Genomic DNA, 18,095 nt, shown 5'->3' with positions numbered 1-18,095 from the left:
TTTCTTTCTGTTTGAAATGCCGCTACATCCATGCTGTATGGAGTCACTTAGGGAAATGTGCCTTTTAAACTAATTTACCTGTGAACCATCCTTGAAACTGTTTGTCTACATACAAATAAAATATTTTATTCATTCCTTCATCAAATACTTACTCCTCTGTGATGGTTACCCCACTAGGTGGGGGTGCGGCAGGGATCCCAGCAGACAGTCTGTCTTCCTGTCCCGTGGGAGGAGAAACTACAATTTTCTCTTTGTGTCAGAGTAACAGAAGAGTGAGCTCTAGAGTTTGGTATAAGTGGTTCTCTCTTCCCTTCTGTTTTTCAGAGGGCTTGAAACACAGTGCTCTTTATCTGTCTTAAGGAAATCTGGACATAAATGAATCTAAAGGAAGTCCCAACCATTCAGTCTCCCAAAAGATTTTATTACATATGCCTCCGATTTGTTTTTCCTTAGGCAGTTTTGGGGATCGTAGAAGTTAAAGAACATTCAGTCCAATCTCCTAATTAAAAATAGTCAAACAATTACAGACATAGATAAGAGCTGAAGCCCACAGACACTTAAGTGAGTTTTGAAAGATGGCACAGTTTAGTTGCTGAGCTGAGAGTATTCCTTGATCTTAATCACCAACTCTTAATCACTGGTGTTCAACTTCAGCTGAGTCAAACTAAGCAAAGGAGAAATGAATTCACTTGTACTGGTCAATACGGATGGAGTCTGGATCATTCTTTCACCTACAGAATAGCTGGGAGAGGAGTGTGCCTTAGGCAAATGTATTACCTTGTCTTTCTTTTTTTAATGTTGATATTTATTTCTTCTAACTGGAGGATAATCACAATATTATGATTTTTTTTGCCACATATCAGAATGAATCGGCCATAGGTATACACGTGTCCCTTCCCTCCTGGTTGTGCCAGAGCACCAGCTTTGGGTGCCTTGCTTCATGCACTGAACTCACACTGGTTATCTGTTTTACCTACGGTAATGTGTGTTTCAATGCTCTACTCTCAAATCATCCCATCCTCTCCTCCCACTGAGTCCAAAAGTCTGTTCTTTACCTCTGTGTCTTTTTTTTCTGCCCTGCATGTAGGATCGTCGATACCATCTTTCTAGATTCCATATATATGTGTTACTGCTGCTGCTGCTAAGTTGCTTCAGTCGTATCCGACTCTGTGCAATCCCATAGACGGCAGCCCACTGGGCTCCCCCGTCCCTGGGATTCTCCAGGCAAGAACACTGGAGTGGGTTGCCATTTCCTTCTCCAGTGCATGAAAGTGAAAAGTGAAAGTGAAGTCGCTCAGTCGTGTCTGACTCTTAGCGACCCCATGGACTGCAGCCCACCAGGCTCCTCTGTCCATGGGATTTTCCAGGCAAGAGTACTGGAGTGGGGTGCCATTGCCTTCTCTAATATATGTGTTAATATACAGTATTTGTCTTTCTCTTTCTGACTTACTACACTCTGTATAATTGTTTTGTCTTTTATTTCTTGTTTGTAGAAAACTTTATGATGTTGCTTAACATCTTTTGCTGCTTATATGAGGTGGCTCATTCTTGATGAGTTTTGAGATATATATGTATATATGTTTCTTCTGAAGAGGAGGGTCATTTAAATTAAACTACTGTTTAAGGCTGCACCTCACCGATCCACAGTCAAGCCTATTGGTGTTGATGAGAGATTAGTCATGCTTTTGATGTAATCAGCCTACCCTGCTTTCTTATCCTCACATATCCTTTGAAGATTTGTCCAATAAAGATTAATTGGGAGGAGACAGTTTAGGACTGTTTTCTACTAAGAAGCTTATACTTAAGATATGATTCTGTTGGCATGGTTTTAGAGATCATATGTGTTGAGGCAAAGGACTAAAATATACTCTGCCAAAGTGACAAAGATGTGATGGATTAATTTAAAAGAGTTAATCTTGTTTTGTATTTCATGTTTCTCCGAGAGGATGGGATTCAAGTATAGAAGATGTGCTTACTTTGCCAGTTTCTGTAGTGATCGTAACCACAGTGCAAAAGCAGTCACAGCTAACGTGTCCGGCTTGCTGCCTCTCTGCCAGGCGGTGATAAGTGCTCTGCCTCCAGTTTTTATTCTGTTCTCACAGTGACGTTAGGAGGAGATATACTATTCTTGAAGTTATAGACAGAAAAGCTGAGGTTGCAAAACTAGAGGGTGTGTGCAAGATGACCCAGTAAATAGAGTGTGAGCCCAGGTCTTCTAACACTGAGGCCTGTTCTCGGACTGGAATGCTGGGCTGGTCTCCCGAGTTCAAGGTGGGCCTCTTTGCAGTTCACATTCTTATTTAGAGAGGCTGACCACCTCCATTTCACAGAGCAATTCTTTACCTCTATGAACTCCCAGTTTTTCTACTTTCTAACCAGCCTGTCTGTTTCCCAGACATCCGATTTCCCAGATATTCTGTAAAAATCTATTGTGGATTCTCTAACCTTGTAAAACACTTGGTTTTACTCCTTGCATACCTAAATGTTGTATTCTTGCCAGCAAACTGAAGGACACAATTATTAAAGAAATCCCTTGGAGGACATGGAGATGTTGGATGATCCAGGGCGATGCTGTGGCTTGTGGACAGGATATTTACATGTTTTTTTTTTTTTTTTTTCTTGCTAACAATTTAAACTGTATTGACGTGTAGTTCTGCGTGGGGGCCCCCTCACTGGAAGCTACAGGTTACGGCAGTTTCACCTTCACTGGGGGTCTGCTGATGATCATGGCTCTGAGCACGTGGTGGACGGCGTGAGATATGCTGCAGAGGTGAGTCAGCCGCCATGCATTCGTGGCTCAGAGTTTCTCCCTTCTGTTTTAATTTGATTTTTACTTCCTATTGGAATATAGTTAATTTACAAAGTCATGTTACTTTCAGGCGTACAGGAAAGTGATTCAGTTACGCATGTGCATATATCTGTTCTTTTCCAGATAGGTTATTGCAGAGCCTTGAGTAGAGTTCCTTGTGCTATACATACGTCCTTATCATTTTTAACAAATTTTATGGGAGTACAGTTGTTTTAGGGTGCTGTCAGTTTCAGGTGGTTCAGTTATACATATTCACGGAGCTTGCCTTTGTGATGGGATTTAAGGGACGCATGAGACAACTCTCTTTACACCAGATTCATTTATCTCAGTGGCTGAAATTGCTTTATTGCGTCAGTATGAGAGTTTATCAACCTGAGAGCCACAAATTGGCCCCTTCTGAGCCCTAAAGCTTAGGGTTATTGTGCCCAGTTTAGAAATGGATAAACTGCAGACAGATTAAGTGGAAGGAAGGGAAAGAAACATTTGTTTCAGGCTCAACTGTGTACTTATAAAGTTAATTGTAAATGGCAAAATTCCTCTAGGGACAAAAAGTAGAGTCACAAACTCTCCTGAACTCTACCTTACCTCTACAACCCCAAGTATTAAAATGTAGTCTCTGCTAATTCTTCAAGTCCTTGGTAAAGTAGAACAGGATGAAGTGTTCATTGACTTGTTTTTTTCCACTGGGGAGTTACTTCTTTTCCTTATACCTGATATTCATTAATTATATTCTGCTTTTTCTAATCCTCTGGTTAAAGGATAAAGCATAATATTCTTCAAGTTTTAATATGGTTAAATATTGCTAACACCTAGTTTTACCATGAGATGCAAGTGAATCATTGTAGGATTCAACCAAAGCTACTTAAGTGAAAATATATAATGTGTCCTGTGAGTCATCTCAGCAAGACAGAGCAATGTTACCAGGCAGGTTCAATTTTTCTTCATTTTTCTCTTAATTACTGAGTTGTGGAGTTGAGATATGCTTTCATAGTCCTGCTGATGAGAGAGATTCAGATTCAGATTTCTTTCCAGTTTTCTTTTTCCATTGGCATGTACAGCTGCTCTCTGAAGCCATCAATCAAAGCGTCCTTTTTACCTACTAAAGCACTTTTGTTTGAGGCCGAGTACTTAGGGTATGTGACCTCCCCTGTCCCTGGGCTGGAGGAATAAGATCTACATCTAAAATGGACCAAAAAAAATGCCAGGAATGTGGAAAGTGGGACTCCTGAATCTGTATGGCATCTCAGTTTATATCACCTACTGAATAGTTTTCGTGTTTGCTTCCTAGAGTTTTGTGTTCTAAATGTGACATCTTGTTCTAAATCTCAGGAGCTTTGTGGGGATTGAGAGCTGGCTTTGGGTCACTGTCTTGTAACTTTCCTAAGTCACTTAGGCAAGCCAGTCCCCTTGCTTTACGGTTACACCTTCTAGCCTCCTACACTTGAAAGCACACTCTGAGAGAGGCTGACTGCGAGCTGGCAAGTGGCCTCCTTCAAAGAGCCCTCAGATCCTGCAGCCCGCCAGCGGCTCAGAGTCCTGACTTGCAGAGCGACGGCCATCTTCTTAGGTGTTCCTTCTTGACGAGGCTGAAGCTTTGACTGGAATTTCATGCTGTTCTTAGTGTGTATTTCAGGCTGTTTATTTCATCTGCTCAGGCATGCGCTCATTCATTCATTCTTTTGAGATCCTAGCCTGTCCCCAGTCCTCCTGGGAGAGGTTTCTAACCACAGGCCTGAAGGAGGAGCAGGAGTGAGCCAAGCAACGCGGAGAGGGAGCTGCAGAGACTCGTGCGTGAGCACTCGGGGCGGGGAACAGTATCGCCTATTGTCACACATTCGAGGAACAGAATGGCCGGTGTAGATGGAGCATGAGGAACAAAGCGGGGGTTGTCAGGGGTGAAGTTGGGGAGGCCGGAGGGGCCTGATCATTCGCAGGTGAATCGTGTATGTATCACAAACACTTTCAGGGCAGCGGGAAGCCGCTGGCTGTCTTTGAATCAAGAAGTGATCATCTTTGTGCTTAAAAAATATCAGTTTAAGCTACAGTTTGCAAACGGATTGGGTTGAAGCAGGGGTGGGTCAAGGGAGTCAGTGGGGAGGCTTTGGGGGCAGTTCCAGGGAATAGAAGTGGGTGCCCTAGGAGCGTTGGCCGGCGGAAGTGCTGCTTCCTTGGGGTTTGGTGATTGATCGGAGGCGAGGGGGGTTGGGGTGGGGCGAGGAGGATTCAGTGTTTCTGGCGAGAGACAGGAAGGCTACTGGAGGGAGGGGCGGTCTGGGTCAGACCTCGGGGTCGGGGGTGTTCGGGGTCGACAGTAAACAAGTAGATAAATTGTATGCGGTAAGGTGTGTCACAGGAACACCGCCATGTGATCTGGTGGAGTGACTGGGTGCTTACGGAGGGCCTCTTTGGGATGACCTGTGATCATTTTTGAGACTGAATGGCCGGAAGAAGTCACCTGGAGGAGATCCAGGGAGATCTTTCTAGTGACTGGGAACAGCCAGTACAAAGGCTCTCAGGCAAACGATGAGGTTGGCATGTTCAAGAAGAGAGACCTTGGCTTCCAGGATTGGAACGAACGAGAGAAGTTTTAAGTCGTGTCCCGGAGAGGCCACAGGGACCACGCCGCATCGGGCTTTGGGGGCTTGGCAGACAGTTTGCAGCTTATCTCTGTGTAGCAGGACCAATCCATGGAGGGTTTCAAGTAGGGCAATGGCATATTCTGGTTTATATTTTATAAAATATAGCTAGCTGTTCTGTGGCGAAGAGGTTGGGCAAACGTGGAGGAAGCAGGGAACGTGTTCACATGCGCAATGATGGTGACTTGTGTCATGCGGTAGTGGAGGTGAAGAGTTAAACAGGTGCGGGATATGTTTAGGAGGTAAAATCCTTGCGACCTGTCCAGGAGAAGGGCGTCAAGACTGAAGGAAAGAAAAAGAGAACTCAAGCCAAAAGACTCAAGTCTTTTGGCTTGAGCAGCTGTGAGGATGGTTCTGCTTTTGCTGAGATGGGAAAGTTCAGGGAGGAGCAGGCTGAGACAGGAATTAACTGCTGGGATGTGTTAATTTGGAGATGCCTCGGGCTTACCTTCCCAGGTGGCTCAGTGGTAAAGAATCCACCTGCCAGTACAGGAGACTTAAGAGACGGGTTTGATCCCTGGGTGGGGAAGTTCCCTTGGAGAAGGAAATAGCAAGCCCCTCCAGTATTCTTGCCTGGAGAATCCCAGGGATGGCGGAGACTGGCAGGCTACAGTTCATGGGGTCACAAAGAGTCAGACGTGATTTAGCAGCTGAACAGCGACAACATAGATATTCCAGGCTCGCCTTCAAGTAGGGTTCTGGATACAGACCTGAGTCTAAAGAAGAGGTCAGAGCTGCCAACGGAGGCATTTGGGAGTCATTTGCATTTGGTTTCCGTTCAAAAGTATCCCTTTGTGCTTGGCTATAGAAGTGATTCCAAAGAGTTTCCAGCTACTACCAAAACTACCAAAGTAGTTTTTCCAGCTACTTTTGTACCTAACTTCAGAATTATCATCAAGTTGTATCCTCTTAAAAAATAAAAATATGAAGAAAAAAACGAAAGGGAAAACCATTTAAAGCTGTGAGTGAAAATCACTCAGTCGGCTCTGACTCTTTGTGACCCCATGGACTATACAGTCCATGGAATTCTCCTTTTCCTTTTCCTTCTCCAGGGAATCTTCCCAACCCAGGGATCGAACCCAGGCGGATTCCTTGCCAGCTGAGTCACAAGGGAAGCCCTTTAAGGCTGTAACCTATATAAAAAGTTTAATTTGGAGCCTAATCTAATGATTTGTGACATTACAGAGATTAAAATAATCTAAATCATGGAAGACTTTATCTCGAGTTGCATATCTATTAATAAAAAAAGTAGGCTAATAGTCCATTGCATATTTAGAACTTTATCTGATTATAATTTATACCAAATATATGATAAGCAGATTAACTATGTAGTTGATAGTAAAATTATGCTTTCAACATTAATGGGGACTTTCAGCATAATGAGCTCATTTTATGTATCAGTAGTATGCAATTTAAAAACACTAAAGTTGAATAATGCTGTTATTTAGAAACTGCTTTTCAACAGAGGAGAGTCTTATTTCCATTTATACATCGGCTGCGATAACTTTTTGTCATTCAGTTCAAATCACTGTGGCTGTCACTGTTCGGAAATGTGCGTTTGTTACTTGTTTGAAGTTTAGTTCATATAGGAATGCTAATAAAAGTTGCGTCAGTTCCCCGTAGGTGACACTTCCAGTTAAGCAAGGTGTGTGGGAGCGAGAAGGACTCGTTTAAAAGAACAAAAGATTTTTCTTGCTTTAGTTTCCCATAGTATTTCAAAAACTTGTTGCTTTTTAACCAGTGGAAAGATGATAGATGGGTTTACATCTCCTTAGTGGCACATTCCTTTTCTAGCCCTTTGGGGTTGTGAACCTCAAGAGGGCATTTCACATCTGTCTGTCTCTTTGCTCTCATCTCTTACCAAGTGAACTGCTGTGTTGCCTTGGAGCCGTTTCAAACAGCTTCAGCGTACCTGCCTGCCCCTCCCTCCCTGTGGAACAGCGTTGCTCTCCTTTGAGCCAGATGAATTTTGTTTCCTCATCCAATGCTTTCAGGTGCTTTGCGCTTCCCCCCCGACTACCTCAAATCAGCATGAAACATGGCACCGCAAGAATCCGCCCTGTGTTACCTGTCTGGGTGTTCCAGTCTTCCTTGATTGTTTCTGGATGGTGCACTATTTTAAAGTTTTTACAGTTCACAGTTGAGGAGAATTCTTATTTATCTTATAATCTTCCCATATTAGTTGCCTGTAAGATGGGAAGTTATGTTTAAAGGAATGGCTAAAACCATTCCACTGATGGTACTAAATCCTCTCTGTAATAGCTAGAAGGGTGATCTGTGCAAGAAACCCTTCACAGGCGTTTCCTCCCTCAGCGCCAGAAGGGCTCCTTTGATGGAGGTCTTACCTGAAGCCCGTCCTTCAGGGAGGGTCCTTGCTGAGCAGGGCCGAGCTGTGACCTAGGCTGAGTCAGGTGGGTGCCTCGCGGCCCCCTGGCTTCTGCCTCAGTTTGTCCTTCCCTTAGCCAGGAATGCAGATCCTCCAGGAAGGATTTTCCGCCTTGCTGCCACTCTGCAGCCCTTCACACTTGTTTGTGAGTTGGGGATTCTGCATCGCGTCCCATATGGGACACGGGGCACACCTCTGGAGCTTGCGGTCAGCCGCTCCTGCGAGAGAGCTGGACGCGGGTGGAGCCTGTCTGCTAGAGTGCCAGGCCCTCCACCTGCTTGTCTCCCTGATTTTCCTTTTCCCCTCGTCAGTGGCAGCAGCTGCCTCTCATTTTCTTCCTGAGATGCCTCTGTTTGGCATACCCTGAGGCCTCTTTTTCCTGTTAAAACTTCCTCTCAGCAAAGAATTTGAACATTCATAGAAAGTAGAATATATGTAACTGTTGCTAAAAACAATTATTCTTAAGGTGAATTTGCGTTTTCAAGGCATAAATAGTCTTAAATGTTTAAGACTTAAAACTTCAAGGACAATTGAGCACTGCCCTTAGCAGCAGGATTGTGCCCGATTACCTTCTATTGGGGGGTTGATTTCCCCACCCATCCGTGAGCGTGAGCTTGTGTGCTGGACTCAGCCGCCAGCCGCCAACAATAATATCGGGGGCGGGGGGTGGTCTGACCGAAGGCTGCACAATTGCAGTTCCGTCTGTGGACGTAGGTGTTTTGAACTGTGGTGCTGGAGAAGACTCTTGAAAGTCCCTTGGACTGCAAGGAGATCCAACCAGTCTATCCTAAAGGAGATCCGTCCTGGGTGTTCTTTGGAGGGACTGATACTGAAGCTGAAACTCCAATACTTTAGCCACCTGGTGTGAAGAACTGACTTACTGGGAAAGATCCTGATGCTGGGAAAGATTGAGGGCAGGAGGAGAAGGAGACAACAGAGGATGAGATGGTTGGATGGCCTCATCGACTCGATGGACATGGGTCTGGGTGAACTCCAGGAGTTGGTGATGAACAGGGAGGCCTGGTGTGCTGCGGTTCATGGGGTCACAAAGAGTCAGACATGACTGAGTGCCTGAACTGAACTGTGGACATGGGGGAGCCCCAAGTCTCTTGGGAGCAATGGTTGGAGATTTTTTGGGCTAGAGAGGCTTGGCAGGATGCTCTAGAACCTTCTATGATGTAGACCTCAGCACAGGACACCACAGACCAGCTAAGTGACAGGATCCTTCCCTTGTGTAGTTTTCAGACCAAAGTAAATAGGAGGATTCTGTCCAAGGTTCTCGTGCATAGGACAGGAAGATATAAATAAATGTTTTATTTGCATTTATGGTTTTAAAGGTGTTTAAAAAATAATGTTTGAATTATGTCTCGTTCCTCCCTTTCAGCTCCACGTTGTTCACTGGAATTCAGACAAATACCCCAGCTTTGTTGAGGCAGCTCATGAGCCAGATGGACTAGCTGTCTTGGGAATATTTTTACAGGTGAAAAAAATCCACTGGTTTCGTTTTGAATAACTAGTCAGTCGTGTTGGATAAAGAGTTTCATTGCGGAGTAGTCTACCACTTTTTACTCAATAATAGTAAACTTGTTCTAGGCTTGCAGTTTTCCTTTTGAAGTGAATATTCACATTTTATATGTTAGTTTATGGTCCGTCTAAGACTGCCCTAGGAGGCTTGTCTTATGATTCATCTTATTGTCCGCAGATCAGTTTTATGTGAATAGCAAATGTAGCTGCGATAACAATAATATCAGAAGTATTACCTAACAGCAGAAGTGTTGCACTGATACCTTGAGAAGAAAATCTTTATGATAGGCTCTTCCTGATTGCTCAATATTTGGAGATACAGGTTAGGGTAAAGTTCAAGTTCCTGATTCTTGAAGCACTAGTTTCACCACTAGTTTATTATGGTTTATTATCCCAAACGCATGATCAGTTTTAAAGATTTTGTTGTGTTTCCCTTTGTCTGGGATTCATATGAGGTAGACAAGTGTCAGTGTCCTGATACCTGTGCAAAGGGCAGGGCGGCTCAACCCCCACTGCGCCAGATTCTTTAGGGTGTGCCCTCTTGTGATGCCAGCGGCTCTGCGTGTGGTGTAACTCGTTGCACGGGAATGGGGGAAGCCGGGGGCAGAGCGGAGACCAGCGTGCACAGCAGCAGCTCCTTTTGGTCCCCAGGTCTGGTGGTGGCCGTGAAGGCCAAGTGGGGAAAGGCATTATACTTGAACCCTGAATGACTTACCACCTTCAGATAACTCAGGACACCCCAAACAAAGGAAAATAAGTACATATATATTTTCTGAAGGCTTCTCCTCATGATGACAGTCTGTTGATTCAGAACCTCAAGTCATTTTAAGTGGAAAGTGGGAGATGTTTTCCTCTAATGTTTGATGTCACCAAGAATCAGGGTCTGAAAGTCACATCTAGCTAAACAGTGCAGGTGTTATGGAGGAGTTTCCTAAGCAAGGTTTCTCTCGAGAGAACCTGTACCCTAAACGTTCATAAAGCTGGAAGAATATGAAGCCATTACTTCCAGCTTTGGAATCAAAGATATAGTTCAGCCAAGGAGCCCTGTAAGAGTACCCTGTTGTTTAGATTTTTCTGGTGTGATACGGCTGGCAGGTGAAAGAGAGCCTCATTATAGAACAATCGCTGCTTGTTCTGAGTTGACTTAGGGTTTAAAAAAAAATGAAAAATAGTGAACAAAATGAGTCAGTAACCGTTTCTTTTGCAATGTTGTGTTTTCAGATTGGTGAACACAATCCCCAGCTGCAAAAGATTACTGACATTTTGGATTCCATTAAAGAAAAGGTAAAATTAATTACTGTTTACCAGTGACTAATATGTTCCCTGTTTTCTCCTGAATTCTCTTATCTTCTGTTAGACTTTGACGTAGCATATGCTGCTGGCTTGAAAGCGGGTTTGAAACATCTTTGACCAATAGAGCGGAAGTAACATTGCCACTTATCTCTTGAAAATTATGAAGGGATCTTAAATTATCTAAAACAATAATGTAAAGTATTAAAATTTACATTAAATTTTATGTAAATTATCTAAAATTTCTAAAATTATCTAAAACAAATAATGTCAGGCCACTTACATTAAAAAGAAATCCAGTGCTGCTTAAATAAATCTAGGTGAGGTGCTAATTCATCTTCAGTTTTTAGAGTAAGGCAGATAGATTTTTTTAAAGACCTAACAGCAGATACTAAATCGTTCCATGAATTACAGAATTCCAGTGAAATAGCATTTCACAGATATTTATTTTTTTGAGGTCTGTGTAAAGCTTTCCCATTGTCATTTATGAGAATTCTCTTTTCTTCCTCAGGGTAAACAAACTCGGTTCACAAATTTCGACCCGGTATGTCTGCTTCCTCCATGCCGGGATTATTGGACGTATCCTGGCTCTCTTACGGTCCCACCTCTTCTGGAGAGCGTCACTTGGATCATTTTAAAGCAGCCCATAAACATCAGCTCTCAACAGGTACATCGCTTCCTCCACGCTGACCCTGATTCTCTAGAGGAGACTGGGCTGAATCGTGTGTGTGTGTGTGTGTGTGTGTGTGTGTGTGTGTGTGTGTCTGTGTTTCAAACCCTGCCCTTCGTTTCTGCTGTTATGAAGCCTGTGTTTATTAGTCAGATGAGTGGTTGAACCCGGTGAGGTTTCTCTTCCTTTCTTGTTTGACCTTCTATGATTAGATTATTTCTTTCCCAGTTCCTAGAAATTTGATGTGCAGACAGGCATGGATGGACGTGCCGTGCCCCCTTAAAGGCTCTTCTCTTTCTTCTCTTGTGTGGTCCGAGGTATTAAAGGTCTGCTCGCGATACAAAAGGGAAAATCAGGAGAGAGTCTTCCTTCAAAGGGCGACATTCTCCTTTTTGACCTCGGTGCCTGGACCTGCTCCTCCTGCAGATTCCACGTTCAGAAACGAAACAGTGAGAACAGCCGTGGGCCCGGCACTCTGTACTTGCTAGATTGAGGAAATCTGTCTGATCTTTTGGCTTTTGTTGACAAAGCTATTGTGAAGCTGGCTGAGGGGCTTTAAAGCATTTGCCTAGAAGCTGTGGGTGGCCACCTGAGCTCTTCCTGGGAACACATTTCCTCTCTCGTTCTGATCAGGCTCCCGGGGTCGGTGGGCCCAACAGTCGGCAGGTTCAACGTGTCTTTGATACCTAGAGACTCCAGATAGAGCTGTGACCCCCATGGTGGTGGTGTAGTCACTCAGTCCAGTCCCGCTCTTCGAGACCCCATGGACTGTAGCCCGTGGGGCTCCTCTGTCCCTGGGGTTCTCCAGGCAAGAATACTGGAGTGGATTGCCGTGCCCTCCTCCAGGGGATCTTCCCGACCCAAGGGTCAAATCTGCATCTTCCGGGGAAGCCCACCATAGGACTGACCAGTCTGCCAGGTGGGTGCTGTTTGCCTAATGGATTTGGTTTTGGCTTTGTTATTGTTTTCTTTTTCAAATTATATGCTGCGAAATCTTGGCAAGAACACAGCCTGGTAATTTTTGCAGCTAATGATGTACTCCCTTTGTGGGCTGGCCCACACACCTAACTGTTTCGTCTTTCCCCTAAGCAAAGACTAGAGTTGGTTCACCTTTACGAAGGTCACATCAGGTAACGTTTCCCCTTGTGGTGTTGAATCATCCAACTTCTGACCTTGTGTTTAGGATGAAAGCCAGAAAATAATCTGGCTCATACTTATTAAAACATTTTATAAAAGTCTGGGTAGATAGCCAGAGCTTGACTGACATGGAAATCCTGTGGATTTTTTCCGTCAAATAACGTGAGTTGCATCATGGGAAAAATGACCTCTCATGGACTCAGCAGCTTTATTAATGCAGTTCATTTTTCTCCCCTTCATGTACTAAGTGGTTTGCTTTACTTTTCTTTATTAAATTTGAACAGGTTAATAGTAAGAGTTAATAAGGTAGTAATAATAAGGGAATCGTGTTTTTTCTCATATTTTAAGAATTAATTTAGCCATTAAAACCAGTTGAAAAATATATTTTTTTAATCCACCTGTGATTTGGAAGAGGATATATCAAAATATTATTTAGGCACATACAGTACATACATTTAACCTAATCAAAAATAACACCCTGCAAATGTACAAATGACTGCCTAGATGTGAATTCACTATTGTACCTCACTTTAATCATTAACATTAATTATTAATGTGGTTTTTATGCAGTTTATAAAATGATAACTGTATTTAGAACTTTAGTGCGAGCAATAATTCATTTTGAGGTTCCATTTATTAATATTAATTATTAATGTGGTTTTTATGCCATTAGAGTTTATAAAATAATAGCTGCATTTTAGAGCTTTAGTGTGAGTGATAACTTATTCTGAGGCATTCACTTAAATCTTCTGTAGCAGGAACACTGTCAGACATTTTCAGTCAGATTGAAATGATTATTTGAGTAGTAATCACAATTATTATGATGACTATAATAGCTTAGTAATCCAAATTATTATGGTGATTTTAAGATTTAAAGAATGAAGTAAAAGATATTTTAAAAGTTCAGTCCCATTTTAACCATGAGAAAAGCATCAGGCAGTGCCCAGTTCTCAAAATATCTGATCAATAATCATCAAAGCTGACAAGGTTGTGAAAAACATAAAAAATTGTCATAATCATGAAATACTCATGCAGACAAGACAACAAGTATGAATTTATTTCCTGATAGGATCCTGGAACAGAAAATGATATTAGGTAAAAACAGGAGAAATTGAAATAAAGGGTGGACTTCAGTTAATAATATTAGTATTGGTTCACTAATTGTTAAAAATGTACCATACTAACGCAGAATGTTAATAACAGGGGGCACTTCTTTGTGCATTCTTTAAGAGTGAAAGAAAAATAAAAAACAGGGGAAACTGAATTGTGGGATATACAAGAATTATTCTATCTTTGCAGTAATTCGGTAAATCTAAAACTGTTCTAAAATAAAAAGCAGATTTTAAAATATTCCATCACATGAGAGGGTTGATAAGATTATTTAGTTGCTTAGCTCTTTTGTATAAAGTTAAATGAAGGTCCTTTTTGTGTACACCACTGACTTGAGAGTTACTTTACAAAAGATAATTTTTAATATTAATTTTAGCGGTCCTTATTTTAGAAGAATCTGGAAAATATTGTTTTTATTTCATTTCCAATTCCACTATATAATGTCATTAGTTGTGAAGATTAAATCCTCTTTTTAGTAAGTTGGTGCCGATTTTTTCAAGGTTTTTTTCCTGCTTCTATTTCTTGCCAAGTCACTGTTTGACCTAAAGGGCAAATCAGATGGTTTCCATTTCCTTTTTCTTGATGCAAGTCCATTTTTCTCCCTAGAGTCATTTACTGAAATGCTTGATTTAACTGCCAGGCCAGTAAAAAGATACACTGTTTTGATACTTCTCATAACAGATCTGTCATCCTTTGGAAGGCTGACGTCTCTTGCCAAGTCTCTGTGGTTTATCCCAGATTATCTAAATTGGCTTCCTCATCTGCCAAAATTTGATGTGCAGAATTTAGTTCTGAGCTCCTTTTTTTGAAAAAAACAAAAACAAAACCTCTGTCGTTTATTATGACATTTGCCTTTGTCGTTTATTATGACATTTGCATACAGTAAGATTCATACATTTTAGTGTGCAGGTGATGATTTTGACTATTGCAACAACTACTACTGCCATCAAAGTATGGAATAGATCCAAAAGTTTGCTTGTGCTCCTTTATAGTCCACCTTCTTCCTCACCCATGCCCCCCAGGCAACCGCTGAGATGTCCCAAGAATTTTGTCTTTTTTACAATTTTATTAAAATGGAATCATATAGTACACAGAGGTAAAGAATCCATGTGCCAGTGCAGGGGATGCGGATCCCATCCCTGGGTCGGGAAGATCCTCTGGAGAAGGAAATGGCAACCCACTCCAGTATGCTTGCCTGGAGAATCCCGTGGACGGAGGAGCCTGGCGGGCTATAGCCCACGGGATGGCAAAGAGTTGGACACGACTGAGCGACTTCACTTCACTCATTTCACATAATATTTTTAAGTTATATCGATTTCCTCTTTGTTACTGAGTAATATTTATGGGCCTTCCAGATGGCGACTGTGGCAAAGAACCCGCCTGCCAAAGCAGGTTAGATAATGAGAGATGCGGATTTGCTCCCTGGGTTGGGAAGATCCCCTGGAGGAGGGCTTGGCAACCCACTCCAATATTCTTGCCTGGAGAATCCCATGGACAGAGGAGCCTGCCGGGCTACAGTCCATGGGGTCTCAAAGAGTCAGATACGACTGAAGCAACTTAGCACGCACGCATGCAATATTTATGGTATGGATACGCATTCTTTTTAAATCTGTTCACTAACTGATTAGCCATTGGGTTGCTTCCAGTTTGGGACCATTATAAATAGCAACTACCCATATTTAGCTGTTAGGAATAATTGGCATATACACTTCCATGTGGACCCATATTTTCACTTCCTGTGGCAATACCTAGCACTGGGTTACTGGGTCACGCCTACTTTTATAAGGGACTGCCCTGTTGCTTCCTAACGTGACTCTTCAGTCTTCCGTTTGCACCAGCAATGCAAAATGCTGGGGTCCAGCCCCGGTGGATCCAGGGAATTCAAAGGGTGGACGGCGTTGGCGTGGAAAGACTTATTTATTGGTTGATATAAGATTATATTAGGAAACAATAGTATAGTAGGAAGATTAAGTGGAGGAAGAGGGCTGAATAGCTTGGTTTACGCGGAAGACCAATAAAATTCCAGACAAGGAATTTGCACCATCTACGTTGGGCCACCGGCGCCCGCTTGAATATCGAAGGGTGCCTCGCCTTAAGCTCCCTTTCGTGTGGGTCTTAACAGCCAGGGCAAGTAAGTAGACCTGGAGAGCCTCCGCGCCCCAGGTGGAGATTCAGCCTGAAATTAAAGTAAAGAGCAGAGAGAGGGAAAGGGAGAGAAGAAGAGAGAGAGAAAGACACGGGGGAGCCAGAGTCCCAAGAAACCAGGCCGAGAGACTAGTTTGAGAAACTGGTCCAAGAAGCTGGTCCGAGAAGCTGGCCCCCTCCTTTATTGTTCAGAAGGCCTTTTATACTTTTGATAAAACATGGAGATCAATGGGTAACACAAAATTATGTAGCGTTCACAGCCCAGACTCTTTCTATACATCATTTTGTATACAAAAGGTCTCAGGTGATTTACATTATCTTCTGGCTAAGAGGCTTGTTAACACTTTTGGCTCTCTTCCTTAATGAATGTTAATTTTGTTTCCCCTGAAGTGTTTTTCTTTAATCTGCATCTCCTTAAAGCATTAAAGTTACATCTCTATAGAACAAAGGTGCAGTGGGTTATAACAAAGAAGGTACTTAACTCAAAGATCTAATGTTGCTAATACCAGGTCTACTACTTGTTTTTCTATATACCAACTATATCTAAAAATAAAGGATATGAAAATTTGGCAGCAAGCATTGACTCAACAAATGAAACTTTTAATGAGTCCTATTCTAAAGATTTTGACTCTTCAGAAGCCCCTACATTCCTAGGATGTTTTAAGCTTCCTGTGCCTCCTGCGGTCAGGAGGCCTCAATCACATGCGCAGCTGCCTGCCTGCAGGCAGGCTAGAAAGCCATCAGAGGGTTTTGGGGATTGAAACACTCTTTCAAATGCAGAAGACTAAAGCCCTGAATTGACTTTTTCCAGAAAATGTCAGAAGAGTGGAAAAGCAGAGCACAAAAGCTGGCAGATTTTTGTTGGGGTACATGCTTAGGAATTTCCAGAGGGGCCCCTGAAGTCTGAGCACGCCTTGCGTATGTCAGCTTCCTTCCTCATGACCTTGTCACGGGCGGGATTCCTCACACTGGCTCCCGGCAGCAAAACGTTTCTAGTTTTTCTACATCCTTGTTAACACTCGGTTTTGTAACTTTAACTTTTAGCCGTTCTAGTGGGTGTGTATGGTGTGTGTGATTTTTAATTTGCATTTATCTGATGACTAATGATGTGGAGCACTTTTTCATATAACTACTGATTATGCTTGTATCTTCTTTTGTGAAGTATTTGTTCAGATAATTTGTCCACTTTAAAATTAAACTGTCTTCTCACTGTGGAGTTGCAAGGGTTTTTTTTTAATACAGTCTGGATAAAAGCCCTGTTTTCAACATTTGCTTTACAAAACTTGTCTTTTTGCCCTCACCATGTCTTTTGAAGAGCCAAAATTAAAGAAAACTTCTTAATCTTGATGAAGGTCATTTTATCAAAATACCTTTTACAGTGTGTGCTTTGGTGTCCTGTTTAAGAAATCTTTGCCTGGCTATATGCCACAAAATATTTTTCCTACTTTAAGTAATAGTTTTAGCTCCTACCTTTTAGTCTTGTATTATTTATGAATCAATTTTGTGTATGCTATGCTCCATTATCTTTCCTTTCCTTCTGATATTCTTTTTTACATTGGAATGTAGTTTGCTTATAATATTGTATGTTTCAGGTGTACAGGGTAATTATCTAATGTTTTTGTTTGTACTCTGTGTGAAGTTGCTGTGAAGTGCTGGCTGCACTCCCTGCCCTGCTCCTTATATCCTTGTGACTTCTTTATTCTGTGCCACCTGATGATTTGTGCATCTGATCACCTTCACCAGTATCGCCTCTCCCCAACCCTTCTACCTTCCATAACCGCTAGTTTTTCCTCTGTATCTGTAAATTTGTTTCTGTTTTCTGATAGTCATTCATTGATTTTGTAGATACAAATATGAGTGTAAACACACAACATTTGTCTTTCTCTGACTTATTTTTTGATACTCTCCAGGTCTGTTCCTGTTGCTATAAATGGCATTTTCATTTTTAATGACAAAGTAATGTACTATTGTGTATGTGTATGTGTGTATATATATATATACACACATACACACACATATACACCGTATGTATATATGTACCATATATAATACACCCCACAACTTTATCCATTCATTTAATGATAGACTTATAGATTGCTTCCATATCTTATATTCTAATTATTCATACATTTGACCTGTTCAAAACAGATCCCAAGCTCTATTAGTTTCAAATATTTTTATCTGACGCAGGATGCAGCATGCTTGGGGCTGGTGCATGGGGATGACCCAGAGAGATGTTATGGGGAGGGAGGTGGGAGGGGGTTCATGTTTGGGAACGCATGTAAGAATTAAAGATTTTAAAATTTAAAAAATAAAAAACTAAAAAAAAAAAAAAGATTGCTGGGAGAAATATCAATAAGCTCAGATATGCAGATAACACCACCCTTA

The 18,095-nt window shown here is 42.1% G+C and overlaps 1 protein-coding gene across 4 annotated transcripts in view; it reads left to right on the top strand.

Annotated features, from left to right (window-relative positions):
* The window catches only part of CA13 (carbonic anhydrase 13), a 59,821-nt gene that overhangs the window by 13,341 nt on the left and 28,385 nt on the right, over positions 1 to 18,095 (top strand). For 3 of the 4 annotated variants that reach the window (XM_042254522.1, XM_027973254.2, XM_042254521.2), the window contains exons 3-6: positions 2,652 to 2,770; positions 9,216 to 9,311; positions 10,577 to 10,639; positions 11,157 to 11,312. In XM_042254522.1, coding sequence (XP_042110456.1) covers positions 2,652 to 2,770; positions 9,216 to 9,311; positions 10,577 to 10,639; positions 11,157 to 11,312 — 434 coding nt within the window. Of the gene's footprint in view, positions 1 to 2,651; positions 2,771 to 9,215; positions 9,312 to 10,576; positions 10,640 to 11,156; positions 11,313 to 11,632; positions 16,924 to 18,095 lie in introns of those variants that run through there. The other variant, XM_042254520.2, reaches the window with a different exon arrangement.

The sequence above is a fragment of the Ovis aries genome, chromosome 9, assembly GCF_016772045.2.
Source record: "Ovis aries strain OAR_USU_Benz2616 breed Rambouillet chromosome 9, ARS-UI_Ramb_v3.0, whole genome shotgun sequence".
Classification (NCBI taxonomy): Eukaryota; Metazoa; Chordata; class Mammalia; order Artiodactyla; family Bovidae; genus Ovis; species Ovis aries.
The sequence above is the reverse complement of the archived record's forward strand: the minus strand, read 5'-3'. Positions and strand labels throughout refer to the sequence as shown.